This window comes from Piliocolobus tephrosceles, chromosome 2 (assembly GCF_002776525.5).
Source record: "Piliocolobus tephrosceles isolate RC106 chromosome 2, ASM277652v3, whole genome shotgun sequence".
Classification (NCBI taxonomy): domain Eukaryota; kingdom Metazoa; phylum Chordata; class Mammalia; order Primates; family Cercopithecidae; genus Piliocolobus; species Piliocolobus tephrosceles.
In genome coordinates this window covers 139529575-139545748 of record NC_045435.1, presented here as the reverse complement: position 1 = coordinate 139545748, position 16174 = coordinate 139529575, and the positions used below count along the sequence as shown (strand labels likewise).

General features: G+C 35.5%; 1 protein-coding gene across 2 annotated transcripts in view; it reads left to right on the top strand.

Annotated features, from left to right (window-relative positions):
* Positions 1 to 16174, top strand: part of ZCWPW2 (zinc finger CW-type and PWWP domain containing 2) — a 143622-nt gene that overhangs the window by 467 nt on the left and 126981 nt on the right. For both annotated transcript variants that reach the window (XM_023207231.2, XM_023207230.2), the window contains exon 2: positions 42 to 56. In XM_023207231.2, coding sequence (XP_023062999.2) covers positions 42 to 56 — 15 coding nt within the window. The remainder of the gene's footprint in view (positions 1 to 41; positions 57 to 16174) is intronic.

Sequence of the window (16174 nt, the reverse complement as noted above, 5' to 3'; positions counted from 1 at the left end):
CGGAGGCGGAGGCGGAGTGGAGTTAGGTAAGAGCGTTGGAGGCGGAGTGGAGTTAGGTAAGAGCGTTAGCAGCCGCCTTACCAGTTGGGCCAAGGGCCGCTTTCCAGGGGCGCCCTCTAGTGCATCTTTTTCACACAGCGGCCTTTTCGGGGTCCCCGGGCGGTGTGGTGCGTGCTGGCTCGGCTCAGTAGCGCCCTTACAGGTTTAGGAGCTGACGTGGCTGGGAACTGGGAAGTCTGTTAGAAGCAGTTTACTCCTCTGTAGCCTCTGTTTTCTAAGCTCGTTGCAAGCCCTCAGGCGATCACTTGAGGCACAAACTCGACAAATTGCGTAGGGGTCTATAGTTATTCACAGACTACGCGGCGGATTCCAGCACATTGCTCAGTTTATGAAATGAGAGACAGGGAGAAGATGCCAAAGTATTGGAGTTGTGTCTGGCTTCCCTGGAGTTGCCACCACCTTGCTTATTTCTAGATGATAGACGGTCCCTAGCTGTGGAATCACGAGTAGTTGAATTAATTACAATCATTGAAGGTCGCAGCCAGATGGAACCCCTGTAGCTCTAAGGTATTATTGGTTAAATAAACAAATAAATAAGGACCAATAATTATAGGAAATTTAACTTCACTAACCGCCAATTAGCAATACGGACATTCCTCACCACACCCTTAGAGGAGTATTTTGTTATCTGCCGGCTTAACTATCAGCCCAACTGGCAGCCCAATGGGATGGATTTCAGTCAAGGGTTTACATGAAAATTCGTTTTTTTTTTTTTATTGTTGTTGAGCCTCTCATTTTTGGTTTAGATTTAAGTGAAAATTTATAGCTGTTAGGAACAAAGACCACAAGTTGAAGTTTTATGATATTTTCAAGAATACTTAAAAATGTGTATTAATATTATCGTTGAGAAAGGAAACGATTTGCTTCAATTTACTGGGCTGGAGAATGGAAGAGGGCAGTGTTTTTAATATTTTGAGCAAGTATCAGTCCTTAATTTTTTTTGATTACTTCCATGATGCATTTTGAGAATTTTCAATTTAAAACAACAATTAGGTGGTGTGTTTTACAGGTAGAGTTTCGAAGAATACTAGCAAAATTGGTTGAGGCATCACAAGTCATCAGACATATAGTGGTAATCTGGTTTTTAATTTGAAGGTGTAGAAATATTTTTGAATCTTCGTTCACAATTTAAGATAATTTAAGAATTGTTGAAAAGGCAGGGGAAATCATTTTTATCTTTTCTTTCTGGGTAAGTAAAGAGAAAATGTTGTCATAAATCAGTATTTTGAAGTTTATCTGTTGAGGGAGTCAATTTTTGTTTCATAGTGCACACTACACAGTGGGTTTATTAACAAACATATAATGGGTTTGTTAACAAATGTATTTGCTTAACCAGGATGTATAAACTTTATTATTTTAGTCAAGTAAAACATCTTGATTTTTCTTTTTGGGTTGTGGAACCCCTGCTAGATTATGACAAAATATAATCCATATAGTCATTGGATTTAGCTGCAAATGGTCACTTTCTACCCTGTATCTGCTTCAATTAACTTTAGCAAATAAAATAAATTATTAGAGAAAACTTGTTACACAGTTCAGATATAATCATGTATTAAAGGTTTATTATCAGGGAAAGGCCTCTGATAATTAAAAGATACAGTCTTGATAAGGACATTTTATAGGAAAAGAGAATGGTTAGATAATTGTTAAGCTCCAAGAAAGAAAAGAATTTGAGGGCCCTAAATGATAATCTTAACTGATAGCCAACTAGTTCAGTGAGTGGTTGGTTTTCCAGAGCATCCTGATTCCATTGAAATGTATTGGAACTTTGTTTAGGGATTTTTTTTCAGAAATTTTCCTATTTTCCCAAGAGGGAGTTGTGAATTACATCATCTAAAAAGCTGTCTCCAAGGCCAAGTTTGGGACAGTTTCTTTTCTTTTAAACCATTGCATTTTTTGTAGCTACAAACTCAAATCTGAATATTTCAAAACAAGTCACTGCTTTAAAAAGATACGTATTTTTTTCAGAATGGCTGTTTTGGACTGAACTGAACACTCTTGACACCAGGCACTTTAAAAATTGTCCTGTCTACATATTGTTGCTCATTAAAAAAAAAAAGAAAGAAAGAAGGATAAGCTCCTTCTCCACTTTTTTCCACCCCCCACCAACTCCAAGATCCAAATATGCTCCATCAGGGACAGGGCTCCTGAAGCACATGATACTGGCTGAGACTGGGTTCCCTTTTTCACTGGATTAGATTGGATTTCAAAGCAGTATCTTAACAAAGAATATGGGCCCTAGCACAACTTCTGACTGTGGCTTAGCCTTTTTTCTTATTTTTAGGTAATAAGGTGTATTTTTAGAGTTTCAAATCTTAGGCAACATGTAGCCCTCTCTGGTGGTGCACACTCCCTCCTTTTGTGAATAATAAATTGTCTTTTCACAATGGCAATTACCTTGTTATCTGTCGGCCTTACTGTATCTCAAATTTCCTGTTAATATCTTATATTCTGAATATATTCTTCCTATAATCCATATTGTCCTAATCCATATTCAGTTAGTCATATGTTAAATGTAAGTAGAATCATGGTAAGATCACTACACACCAGAATGGCTAAAATGAAAAAGACTGATAGTATCAAGTGATGGCAAAAATGTGGAGTGACAGAAACTTTTATATATTCTTCATGGGAATATAAGTTGGTACAACCACTTTGGAAAGTCCTTGTCAGTATCTACTATGTATGACCCAGCAATTCCATTTATATGTATATACCCAACTGTTAAGTGTGCACATTGCACTAAAAGACATAGACATATATAAAAACATTCACTGTGGCATAACAACCCTAAACTGGAGATCTAAATAGCAATATTAGAATAGATAAATAAGTTGTGGTATATTTTCATAATGGAATATCCTATGGGAATGAAAATGAATAAACTAGCTACAAGCAATAGCATGGAGGCATCTCATATGGGAACAAAAGAATACATACTTTATGATATACTTTATATGAAGATCAAAGCAGACAAATAAAACTATTAGAAGTCATGATAATGGCTACTCCTGGGGAGAAGAAAGAGGGTAGTGACTGGGGAGAGGTCAAAAGATTTCTCAGGTGTTGTTTATGTTCTAATCCTTAAACTGAATGTTGGTTACATGACTACATTCACTTTGTGATAACTCATTGAGCCATACAGTTATAGTTCATGAACTTTCCCTGCTAATTTTCATAAAGGTTTTTTTTTGAGATGGAGTTTTGCTCTTGTTGCCCAGGCTGCAGTGCAATGGTGTAATCTCGGCTCACTGCAACCTCCTCTTCCCGGGTTCAAGCAATTCTCCTGCCTCAGCCTCCCAAGTAGCTGGGATTACAGGCATGCATCACCACGCCTGGCTAATTTTGTATTTTTAGTAGAGATGGGGTTTCTCCACATTGGTCAGGGTGGTCTTGAACTCCCAACCTCAGGTGATCCGCCTGCCTCAGCCTCCCAAAGTGCTGTGATTACAGGCGTGAGCCACCATGCTTGGCCTATAAATTTTTTTTAAACTACACAGAGTTGTGTTTCCTTTAAGCATTAACATTCTTAGGTTTGGAATATTAAACTTTGAATTTATCATAGTATTGATAAATGTATACATTTGAGAGTAAATCATATAAAATATTCTACCTAAATGATGTGTTGATGCTTATTGCTTGATTTTATTACAGCATCCTACCAGTTTTGTTAAAGAAAAAATTTTTCTGACACTTGTTAAAATGGTAAGGAAATCTTTATTCAAGACTGTTGCCATAGGTGTGTGGCAATAGGTGAGAGAAATCAGAATAAAACAAGAACAACTGGGGATTTACAGCCAAGGAGCATGGTAAAGGGTCGTGGATAGAAAATTACTGGGAGGGGACATCAAGTGTAGGGGGATTTTGCTAAATTGACTTGACAAGAATCTTACTAAAGGCCAAGGAGTTATACATCAAAGGAAGTTGACCAAATACCAGGAGTGACCAGCCTGGTATAGTGGCTCATGCCTGCAATCCCAGCTACTCAGAAGGCTAAGGTAGGAGGATCACTTGAGCCCAGGAGTTTGAGGCTCTAGTGAACTATGATTGTGCCACTGCAGTCTAGCCTGGGCAACAGAGCAAGACCCATCTCAAACAAACAAATAAATAATAAATAAATGATTGATCAATATTAAGGATGGGAGGACTCTCAGTATACTAACTTAGCAGAATTCTTTGCTAAGATTGGGCTGCAGAGGCCAGAGACAGGACAAGATAGGTGGGGGTTGGTGGGGGATGTGGTCAAGCTCCAGGCCTAGAGGAAAAGAGGCCTTTGAGGAGCCTGATTAAAGTTTAGTCAAAGGGAGAGTCTTTGCCAGTTTCTTCTTCTCCTCCTCCTTTCTTCTCTCTTCTTCTTTCTTCTTCCTTCTTTCCTCCTGCTCCTCCTCCTTCTGCTCTTCCTCCTCCTTCTCCTCCTCCTTCTCCTCCTCCTGCTGCTCCTCCTCCTTCTCCTCCTCTTCCTCCTGCTTCTCCTCCTGCCCTCCCTCCTCCTTCCTTTCTTCATTTCTGCTTGTAATAATATGAGCTTAATGTTGTTTTTGGCAGAATGGTTCCTTTAACTACCTTGCTAAAATTCATACTACCATAATCTATATTCAATTAATATAGCAATCAAAGGACTTACATTGATAAAAGACAATGATTATGAAGATTGTTGGATGAAGTTAGAGATTTATGTGAAATATTCTCTTAGCTATAATATTAAAGAACCGTAGTCTATAGTATATAATATATAGTCTATAGTATCTTTTGTGATATAAAGATATGAACGTTTTTAGAAGCTTAAGAGAACCATCAGTGTTTTTAGAAAAGGAAAACAAGCAAATCACGAAATATTAACAGCCCAAATATCTAAAGATTGAATATTATTTCATCAGGGAATGAAATAATAACTTTTTAAAAATAACTTTTTTTCTTCAATCACAAAAGTTTTAAAAGTACCTATTGAAAAACTGAGCAAAGTAAAACTACAATGTAGCCGTTGATATTAATACATTTTGAAATACATTCTGCTGGTCTTTTTCTGTACATTATTTACAACCTTTTTTGGTAACTTTTCCTTTATTTTATTTCAATAGGTTCAGAGGATACAAGTGCTGTTTTGTTGTATGGATAAGATATATTGCCTAGCTTTGATGTATTGGCTTTTAGTGTACCCATCACCTGAATAATGAACATTGTATCCAATAGGCAGTTTTTCAGCCCTCACCCCTTTCCCTACCTCTCCCTATTTAGAGTCCCCAGTGTCTATTATTCCCCTCTGTAGTTCTATGTGTACCCATTGTTTAGCTCCCACTTACAAGTGAGACATGGGGTATTTGATTTTCTGCTTGACTTATTTCACTTAGGATAATGGCCTCCAGCTCCATCTGTTGTTGCAAAAGACATGATGATTTCATTCTTTTTTTTAATGGCTGCATAATATTCCGTGGTCTATATCTATATATCCATATCTATATCTATCTACACAAACTCCCTACATTTTCTTTATTCACCCATTGATAGACACTTAGGGTGATTCCATAATTTGGCTATGGTGAATAGTGCTACAATAAACATGAGAGTGAAGTATCTCTTTGATATAATGATTTCCTTTCTTTTGGATATGTATCCAGTAGTGGGATTACTGGATCATGTGGTAGTCTTTAGTTTTTTGAGGGAAATCTATGCTGTTTTACATAGTGGCTATACTAATTTACATTTCCACCAAAATAATAGGAGGGTTCCCCTTTCTCCACATCCTTACTAGCATTTGTTATTTTTTGTCCTTTTAATAAAAGCCATTTTAACTGGGGTGAGATGATATCTCATTGTGGTTTTGATTTGCATTTTCCTAATGATTAGTGATGTTGAGCCTTTTCTCGTATACCTATTGGCCATTTGTATGTTTTTTTGTTTGTTTGTGATGGAGTTTCACTGTGTCACCCAGGTGAAGGGCAGTGGCACAATCTCTGGCTCACTGAACCTCTGCTTCCCAGGTTCAAGTGATTCTCCTGCCTCCCAAATAGGTGGGATTATAGGTGTGCAACACTATGCATAGCTAAGTTTTGTATTTTTGGTAGAGACGGGGTTTCACCATCTTGGCCAGGCTGGTCTTGAACTCCTGACCTCAGGTGATCCACCCGCTTCACCCTCCCAAAGTGTTGAGATTACAGGTGTGAGCCACCACACCTGGCTCCATTTGTATGTCCTTTGAGAAATGTCTACTCAGATCTTTTGCCCATTTTTAAGTAAGATCTTTTTGTTCATTTTTGTTTGTTTTTTGCTGTTGGAGATCCCTACAGATTCTGGTTATTAATCCCATCTCAGATGGATAGTTTGAAAATATTTTCTCTCATTCTGTAGGTTGTCTCTTCACTTTGTTGATTGTTTGCCGTGCAGAAGCTTTTTGGCTTCATGTGATCTTATTTGTTTATTTTTGCTTTTGTTGCCTGTGCTTTTGCTGTCTTATGCAATAATATTTTTGCCCAGACCAGTGTCCTCAAGCATTTTCCTAATGTTTTCTTGTAGTAGTTTCATGGTTTCACATCCTAGATTTAAGTCTTTAGTCAATTTTGATTTGATTCTTGTATATGGTGAGTGATAGGACACTACATTTATTCTTCTGCATATGGTTATCTAGTTTTCCCAGCACGATTTATTGAAGAGGCTGTCCTTTTCCCAGTGTATGTTCTCAGTACTTTTGTCACAAATGAATTGACTGTTCTGGGTTCTCTAATCTGTTTCATTAGTCTAAGGGTCTATTTTTATGTGGCTTTGGTTACTTTGGCTTTGTGTAGTGTATTTTGAACTCAGGTAGTGTGATGCTGCCAATTTAGTCCTTTTTGCTCAGGATTGCTTTAGGCTCTATATTGGTTCCATATAAATGTTAGGTTTGTTTTTTCTATTTCTTGTCTTTTTTTTTTTTTTCTGGAGACGGAGTCTCGCTCTGTCGCCCGGGCTGGAGTGCAGTGGCCGGATCTCAGCTCATCGCAAGCTCAGCCTCCCATGTTCACGCCATTCTCCTGCCTCAGCCTCCCGAGTAGCTGGGACTACAGGCGCCCGCCACCTCGCCCGGCTAGTTTTTTGTATTTTTTAGTAGAGACGGGGTTTCACCATGTTAGCCAGGATGGTCTCGATCTCCTGACCTCGTGATCCGCCCATCTCGGCCTCCCAAAGTGCTGGGATTACAGGCTTGAGCCACCGCGCCCGGATGTTTTTTCTATTTCTATGAAAAATCTCATTGGTATATTGATAGGGATTATATTGAATTTATAGGTTGCTTTGGGTAGTATTATTTTAATGATACTAATTTTTGCAAACTATGATTATGGGATGTCTTTTCATTTTTTGTGTGTTCTTTTCATCAGTGTTCTTTTCCTCAACTGATTTTTCTTATATAGATCTTTCACTTATTTGGTTAAATTGATTCCTAGGTATTTTTTATCTTTTGTAGATATTGTAAATAGGATTGCTTTCTTGAGTTCTTTTTCAGATTGTTCACTGTTGGCATATATAAATGCTACTGATTTTTGTATGTTGATTTTGTATCCACAACTTTATTGAATTTGCTTTATAGGTTTTTGTTAATTTTCGTTGATTTTTCTTTCTGGATGATCTGTGTGTTACCAAGAGTGAGGTGTTAAAGTTCCTTACTGTTATTATGTTACAATCTCTCTCTCTCTTTAGATCTTTAATATTTGCTTTGTATACTTAAGAGCACCAGAGGTGGGTGCATAGATATTTATAATTGTTTTATCCTCTTGCTGAATTCATGCCTTTATCATTATATAGTGACTCTCTTAATCTCTTTTTAGTCTTTGATTTGTACTCTATTTTTCCTAATGTAAGTATATTCTGTTTTTTGGGTTTTTTTTTTTAGTTTAGTTTAGTCTGTTTGTTTGTTTGTTTCAAGTTGTATGTAATACCTTTTTCCAGTCCTTCACTTTGTCTATGTGTCTTGATAGTTTAAGTGGGTTTCTTGTAGGCAGTATACATTTGGGTCATGTTTCTTTATTAATTCAGCCACTCTCTGCCTTTTAATTGGAGAATTGAGTTCATTTACAGTCAATGTTATTACTGATAAATAAGGACTTAACTACTGCCATTTTGTTGCTTGTTTTCTGGTTGCTTTGTAACTCCTCTCTTCCTTTCATTCTTTCTTACTGTTTTCCTTTGTGGTTTAGTGATTCTCTCTGGTAGTATTTTTTAATCCACTGCTTGATTTTTAAAACATTTTTGTGGGTACATAGGTATATATATTTATGGGTTAGCTGAGATATTTTGATACAGGCATGTAATCTGAAATAAGCATACCTTGGAGAATGGGGTATCCATTTCAAGCATTTATCCTTTGAGTTACCAATAATACAATTACATTCTTTAAGGTATTTTAAAAATACAATTAAGTTTATTATTGACTATAGTTATCCTATTGTGCTGTCAAATAGTAGGTCTTGTTCATTCTTTCTATTTTTTCGTGCTCATTAACTGTCCGCATTTCCCCTACCATCCCCCTACTACTCTTTCTAGCTTCTGGTAACCATCGTTCTACTCTCTATGTCCATGAGTTCAATTGTTTTGATTTTTAGATCCCACAAATAAGAACATGAAATGTTTGTCTTTCTATTCCTGACTTATTTCACTTAACATCATAATCTCCAGTTCCCAGTTCCATCCACGTTGTTGCAAATGATGGATCCCATTCATTTTTTTATGGTTGAATAGTACTCCATTGTGAATATGTACCACATTTTCTTCATTCATCTGTTGATGGACAGTTAGGTTGCTTCCAAATCTTAAGTATTGTAATCAGTGCTACAACAAACATAGGAATACCGATGTCTTTTTGATACACTGATTTCCTTTCTTTTGGGTATATACCCAGCAGTGGGATTGCTGGTACTTGATATTTTTAGTGAATCTATTATAGGTTTTAGGGTTGTGGTTATCATGAGTTTATAAAAACATCTTACAGATGTTATTTTAAGGAGATGTCAGCTTATCTTTGAATAGAAACAAATAATGAAGAAATAGAAAAAAAATTCTACACTTAACTCCATTCTTCTCACATTTTGACTTTTAGTTATTGCATTTACATATTTTTATATTAACCATATCTTTATAGATTGCTCTAGCTATTTTTTTTGATACATATATATTTGGAGTCTCATTCTAGAGGTATGAGTCTATTGCACCCCAGCCTTACAGTACTAGAGTTCGGGGTTTGTCTCTGTACTCAATTTTACCAGTACAATGTGTCTGACAGATTGTGGGAGGGGTGTCATGAATATAGAAGTCTGATTCTCTTATTGTCTGCCCAGTTTTTTCACTTCTCTTTGAACCCAGGGATTGCTTCATCCTCAGATTTCAGTTCGGGGATATTGCTCGTTGTAATCTTGGCAGAAGGTATTTGTTTTTAGTTTTCTCTTGGGGTGAGGTGAAGCTTGATTCCTTGTACTCCGCCATTTTGGTGATACAACTTTTGTCTCAAAATGTACGTTGAAATCTTTTGTACACTGATTACTCCCTAACACTTTTTTCTCTTTTATGTATATATTTTCTTTTTATGTCTTAAGTGTAATTTTAATGGAAAGAAAAGGTAAATAAATTAGTCTGTAGTCTTAAACAGAACTAGACAGTTTACTTTCTTTATTTAACAATATATTGTGAACATACTGTTTAAGCATAGGCATGATTTTAGTTTTGATGTTAAAATTATATTCTTTATTCCTCAGTTATGTATTTAGACAGTTCTAATGAAATTCAAAGTGAAGACAAATATTTTTCCAATATTGGATTCACTACATGATGATTTTTTTTAAAATTTTATTAGTGATTTGTTTAGAGGCCTTTAGTTTGTTTTGTTTCTTTTCAGAGAAAGAATTCCAAATTTTCCTGTCCTCAACCTGTAGTTTTACTCTGCAGATTCAGATGTCATGCATTAAAGATGCATGCTCTCATTTTTGCATCATGCAATTTAAAACTACTTCCATTTTTACATTCTAATTTTAAAACTTGTGATAGAGTCCTTTTCTTAATATTTGTGTAATGATTCTTGAAACAATCATTATGCAGTTGCTCACTAGACCTGAGAGTAAGAATGTTATCACTCTTTGTTAGGATTATGACATTTACTTCAAAAATAAGGAAAGTAAGTGACAATGTATAAATCATCTTGAATGTCAAGTTACAGTTTTCTAATTAGATTAGCTCAAGATTCTATTTTTTGTGTACTATAGTTTAAGGAAAGTGGCCAACTGAATTAAAGACTTTTTTCACATTAGGGCAACAAAATTTTACCTTTAAATAAATCAGCTATATGACTTCCATGACAATATAACTTAAATCCACAGGTCAGTTGAGAATGGTCACATTCAGGGAAAAATAGCAGTCTAAATTTTGTATTCTCATTCATTCTATGAATATAACTTTTATATATAATGGGATTGTATTTGAAGAGAGTCTGAAGAACTTAATTTTAACTGTCTTGTTAGATCTGTTTTATTCTTACAAGTTTTAATATACTGAATAAAATTGGCAGCCATTCAATGTGGATCTAAAGCATATAACCCGATTATTAAGCTTTGGAGTTGGCATTTAGCACAATTTATCAAATTTCCAATTATTTACCTTTCCCTTGAAAATATTTAACACAGCAGAATATAGTTGCTGCAAAAGACACCAGCCATTAAATATCCCAATATGCTGTTTTTGTCCGTTCTACTTTCATGTCTGACTTTGGATGAAACCTATAAGTTATCTTTATTATTATAAAAGAAAAGAAGATCTTTGTTAAGCTTCTTGGAGCTATGCCAGAAATTATCCACCAGTATCTGCATAAACTAGTCTCTGAATGATAACAGTTTTGCATAGATACAGTCTCTTAATACATTTTTGTGGAATCATTAAGTATAAGGTTGATATGTGAGCATGAATTTCTTAATTAGGTAAAAGAATGAACAGTGAAAGTTAAATATAGAGAAGATTGAAGATAAATGTAGTTTAATGATTCGAAGAAAACTAAATAATTTTTTGTTGAGCACTTGAAGAAATGAAAGACAAAGTAGAGAGCTCTTATTCTACATTGGTTTTTGCACATTTTAATTTCTTATCTAACTAGAAATAAAACTGACTTAAAAGCAGTCTAGAAAGGAAATCAAACATTTATGGTATCTTCAGTGTGTCCCAGATACTGAAATGGGTTTTTTCATATGCTGTTTAATTTCATCATTAAAGCTATCTACGAATTAACTGTTATTACCATCAACATATACAGATGATAAAAAGACATTCGGATCATTTAACTGACTTGCCTTAATTTGAAAATCTCGTAGGAAGCGAAGTGCGAATTTAAGCCCAGACCTAGGGATGATGTACAACTGATACGCATGGCCATGATTGTTGTTAAATATTTTGAATATCAGTACCGCCTAAGCCAGTCTAATTCTGAGGTTTATATTGTTTTCATTATTTCATGCCTTATAAATAATTATGCAGTGCTTCTCTTTGACAAATGTTCTTTTAGATGCTAGGGATAAAGCAATTAATAAGATAGATATAAGCCTTGTCCTAAGTGGACTTGTCTTGTAGAGGTTGTCACTGAATAAACTATAATACAGTGTGTTAAGTAGTATGCAGAGGGAGTAGAGATTGCTGAGGCATATAATAGGGATACTGACTCCAACTTATTATCTTTCAGATTAGCTTAGACATCACTTCTCCCAAGTAGCTGGACACTGCCTGAACATATCAGGTGTGCTTTATGTGCTTCCATAGAATTCTGTGTTTGACCCATAATAGTACTTATCATCACTTGTGGAGAGGGGTCTTGTATTTACCTTTACATTTTATACCTGGTTCATAGCAAACCCTCAAGAAATAGTTCTAAAACGAAGAAAATAGAATCAAGGTCTGAGACTGCAGCAAATCCATGAGAGAGTAGTTTTAGATAAGCTTTTAAGTATTTGGATGAGAAGTGATGGAGATATCCTTGTAAAGCCAGAGGAAAAATTCTCTTTTGAGAATGAGGAATATGGTCTAGAATGAAAAAGATTTAGAATAATCACTGAGGGGATGCAAGAGGAAAGAGAAAGAATACATTAAAAAGATAGCCTTAAACAAATGCTATAGAATGAGGGTAAAATTCCTGAGGTTAAAACAAAAAACAGCAAAAAATGCCCTTAAGAATATTACTGTGAATTCTTCCCTGAATATCAACAATTAGAAAGTTTATCTGTGTGTTTTTCTGAAATCTACCTTTATACAATAAATATCCTCTGCATTAAAATTGGTCATTGAAACAAAAGTTTAGAAGGGAATACCTCTCTGTTCTATTTCCAATACATTTTTTTTTACACTGGATGTATTAGCATCAGTACTTGAGCAACATTAAGGAACCTAGGACATACAAAGAAATGATTGTACTCTTTAAATGGGTGACTTGTGAAATGTGAATTATATCTCACAATCAAGCTGTTAAATAAAAAAAAAAAAAAAGAGAGAACTTTTTCCATAGCAAAACTAGAGAATAGAAAAATTTGACCGTTTGTAGCTCAAGTAACATATCAAGAAGTTTCTTTCTATTTTGGGAGTCAAAGGGACAGGTGAATTATAATGGAGTAGACCTAATCTTGGAACAAAAACATTGAGTAAGTCAAGTTTTTTTTTTATTTTTTATACTGGACTCATCCCCCTCACCACCCATGTAAATATATGTCATAACTCCACAACGTTTTCCAGCTTGCTCTTCTCTTTGCATTTCCTCACTTCCACAGAAACATGCTAACAAACAATAACAACTACTCAAAGAATCACCTAAATTTGTTTTATATACTTCCTTACTTTATAATTATTCTTTAGCATGCTCCAATGAGGATTTCATCTTTACTATAAACCTGGCATTGCTCCTGTCACGTCATCAGTGACTTCCATGTTGAAATCCAATGGTAACTTCTCTGTCTTCATTCATGAAAATTCTAAGTAATGTCCAACACAATCAACCATTTAGTTTTTCTGGAAATATGAATGTCACTAACTTTTATCTGATTATTTAGGTTGAAATCTTAGTAGTCAAACTTGATTAATCTCTTCTCATTTTTCCCTACATGCATATGTCAGTGAGTGCTGCTTATTTGACCTCTAAAACACATGCAGAATGAGTCCACTTTTTTTCAAAGCTCTGTTCCCACCCAAGACCAAAACATTATCTTTTTCCGCAAGTCTATTCTCTACCTAATAATATGCTATGTTTAAAATATATATACTTTGTTGAACTTTAACATATATATGTATGTACAAAAATTATTAAGTTAGGTCTTTACTGAAGTCTCTTGAAAGGGTGGCAGATGGGGAAGTCCTTCATTTAATAGAAAATAAACTTCCTTACTCATCTGTCCTCCTCAAAGTTCCAAACTGTGCAGGAATTGCTTGCCTCCCTAAAAACTTCACTAGTAGCCTATTGTTGACCAAAACCCTTAACAATAATATAAACAGTCAATTAACACATACTTTGTATGTTATATCTATTGTATACTGTATTCTTACAATAAACCTAGAAAAAAGAAAATGTTACCAAGAAAATCATAAAGAAAATGTATTTACTATTTATTAAGTGGAGGTGGATCATCATAAAGGTCTTCGTCCTCACTGTCTTTATGTTGAGTAGACTGAGGGTTGGTTTTGCTGTTTCAGGGATGATGAAAGTGGAAGAAAATCTGCATGTAAGTGAACCCATGCAGTTCAAACCTATGTTATTCAAGGGTCAACTGTGTATGTAAATGTTAGAACACCACCAGCCTGGGTGACACAGTGAGACTATGTCTTTACTAAAAATGAAATGAATTAGATGAGCATGGTGGCACACGGCTGTACTCCTAGCTACTCAGGAGGCTGAGTGGGAGGATTGCTTGAGTCCAGGAGTTTGAGGCTGCAGTGCGCTGTGATCCCACCACTGCACTCAGGCCTGAGCAACAGAGAGAACCCTTATCTCATAAGCAAAATTTTGGAAAAATAAAGTGGCTGCATTTATTTGCTAAGACTTCTGTAACAGAGCACAACAGATTGGCTGGCTTAAAAAACAGAAATTTGGCTGGGCATGGTGGCTCATGCCTGTAACCCCAGCAATTTAGGAGGCCAAGATGGGTGGATCACCTGAGGTCAGGAGTTGGAGACCAGCCTGACCAACATGGAGAAGCCCCATCTCTACTAAAAATACAAAATTAGCTGGGTGTGGTGGTGCATGCCTGTAATCCCAGCTACTTGGGAGGCTGAGGCAGGAGAATTGCTTGAACCTGGGAGGTAGAGGTTGCAGAGAGCTGAGATTGTGCCATTGCATTCCATCCTGGGCAACAAGAGTGAGAATCCATCTAAATAAAGAAAAAAGGAAAATAGAAATTTATTTTCTCACAATTCTGAAAGCTAGAAGCCTGAGATCAAGTCTGAAATCAACCCTGTTGACAGGGTGGGTCCCTTCTGAGAGCTGTGAGGGAAGTATCTGTTTCAGACCTCTCTTCTTGGCTTGTAGATGGCCATCTTCTCCCTGTCCTCACATTGTCTTTCCTCTGTGTCCAAATTTCCTCCTCTTCTAAGGACACTAGACATATTGGAGTAAGGCTTATCCTAATTACCTCATTTAAATTTAATTACCTCTTTAAAGACCCTAACTCCAAATAGAGTAGTATTCTGAGTTACTGGGGATTAGAATTATAGCATGTGAATTTTTTTGGAGAAGAGGGCATAATAGTGGTTTTCCTACTTTTGTTTTAGATACTTACTATTCTGCCAAAGACAATTTATAGAATCAATTTGTTGGTTCTTTTCTTCGTTTTCACAAACTCTGAAGCTAGTATCTAGCTTAATAAAAGGGAAAAAAGGTACATATAATATTTAAGATATTGAGTCTTTGATACAAAAGCTGGATGCTGCTATAAAGTGCCCTTAAGTCTTTCAAAATCCTGTCCTAATGAGTAAAATTAAGGAAATTTCAGGGTACATAGGTATTGTATAAATTGTATGGTAAAACGAATGTTAATTTCAGTCTTTACACATTAAGAAGCAGTAGTTGAAGCATTTTCAACGATGACTGGCTATACTTGTTTTGCCTCATAATAATAAATTTATAATAACAAAATCACATGGAATTGACACTGGCAGTATTTGTTAACAATTTTGAATTAAGGTATTGCCAAGGTTTCCATCACTCAACTCTGTACTATTGAAATATTAATCAGGGCTGACTTAGCTTTCTAGCACAAATACCTTGAAGAAGAGGGTAATTCCTGAATATACAGAGGTAACTTGACTGTCTATGTTGCATCCTGTGTCATCTCCCGCATATTAATATTCGATAAGTTGTTTAATTTATATAAGACATCTAAAGCAGAACCACAGCTCCTTTTGGGAAAATGGCAAATCTTTAGGATGAAAAAACCTATGTGAATAGTACCAAAGCATTACCACATAGTAGCTAATACACTCTATTAAATGTTACATATCGGAAAAATAAAACATACAAGTCTTAAATATGACACAAAGCAAAGATTAATGCTTCTTGAATTACATTTTATAGAGAGCTTACCATAGGTATAAATAGTTGACTTTTTTTTTTTTTTTGTATTAAGTGACTGACAATATCACTGAAAACCTGAACAATGTAGTTGTAGCTATGGATTCAGTTGGCCTTTGTGAAGGTTTTACCTGTGTAAAATGGGCATTTGGTGGGTTTAACATGTTAGAGTATATTTCTTTTTCTACTTTATAAGTAAAAAAAAAAAATCTGCTAGAAGATAAGAGGTGTGGGTTACAGCTGAGTGGGCTGGTTTTGGGGTGACCTTTTTAAGTCAGACATTCTAAATATTGGAATGTTAATTGATTAATGAATTCTGAACGTGGACCCCTTCAATTCTAAAATCTTTATTAAAAGCCTCCCTCACATGAGCCTAAACCAAAGTACTCTTATTGCCACTTTTCTGAAAGTTCAGGGAAAAATATCAGTTCACACTTTTTATAATGAACAAAGAACATTTGCCTGTTTTATAAAAATGTGACTCAATGCTTACTTTTAAAACTGGATTGTTAAAAAAATTGGATGGTATAGGTACCCTGTAATTTTATAATTATTCATCTAAACTTAAAA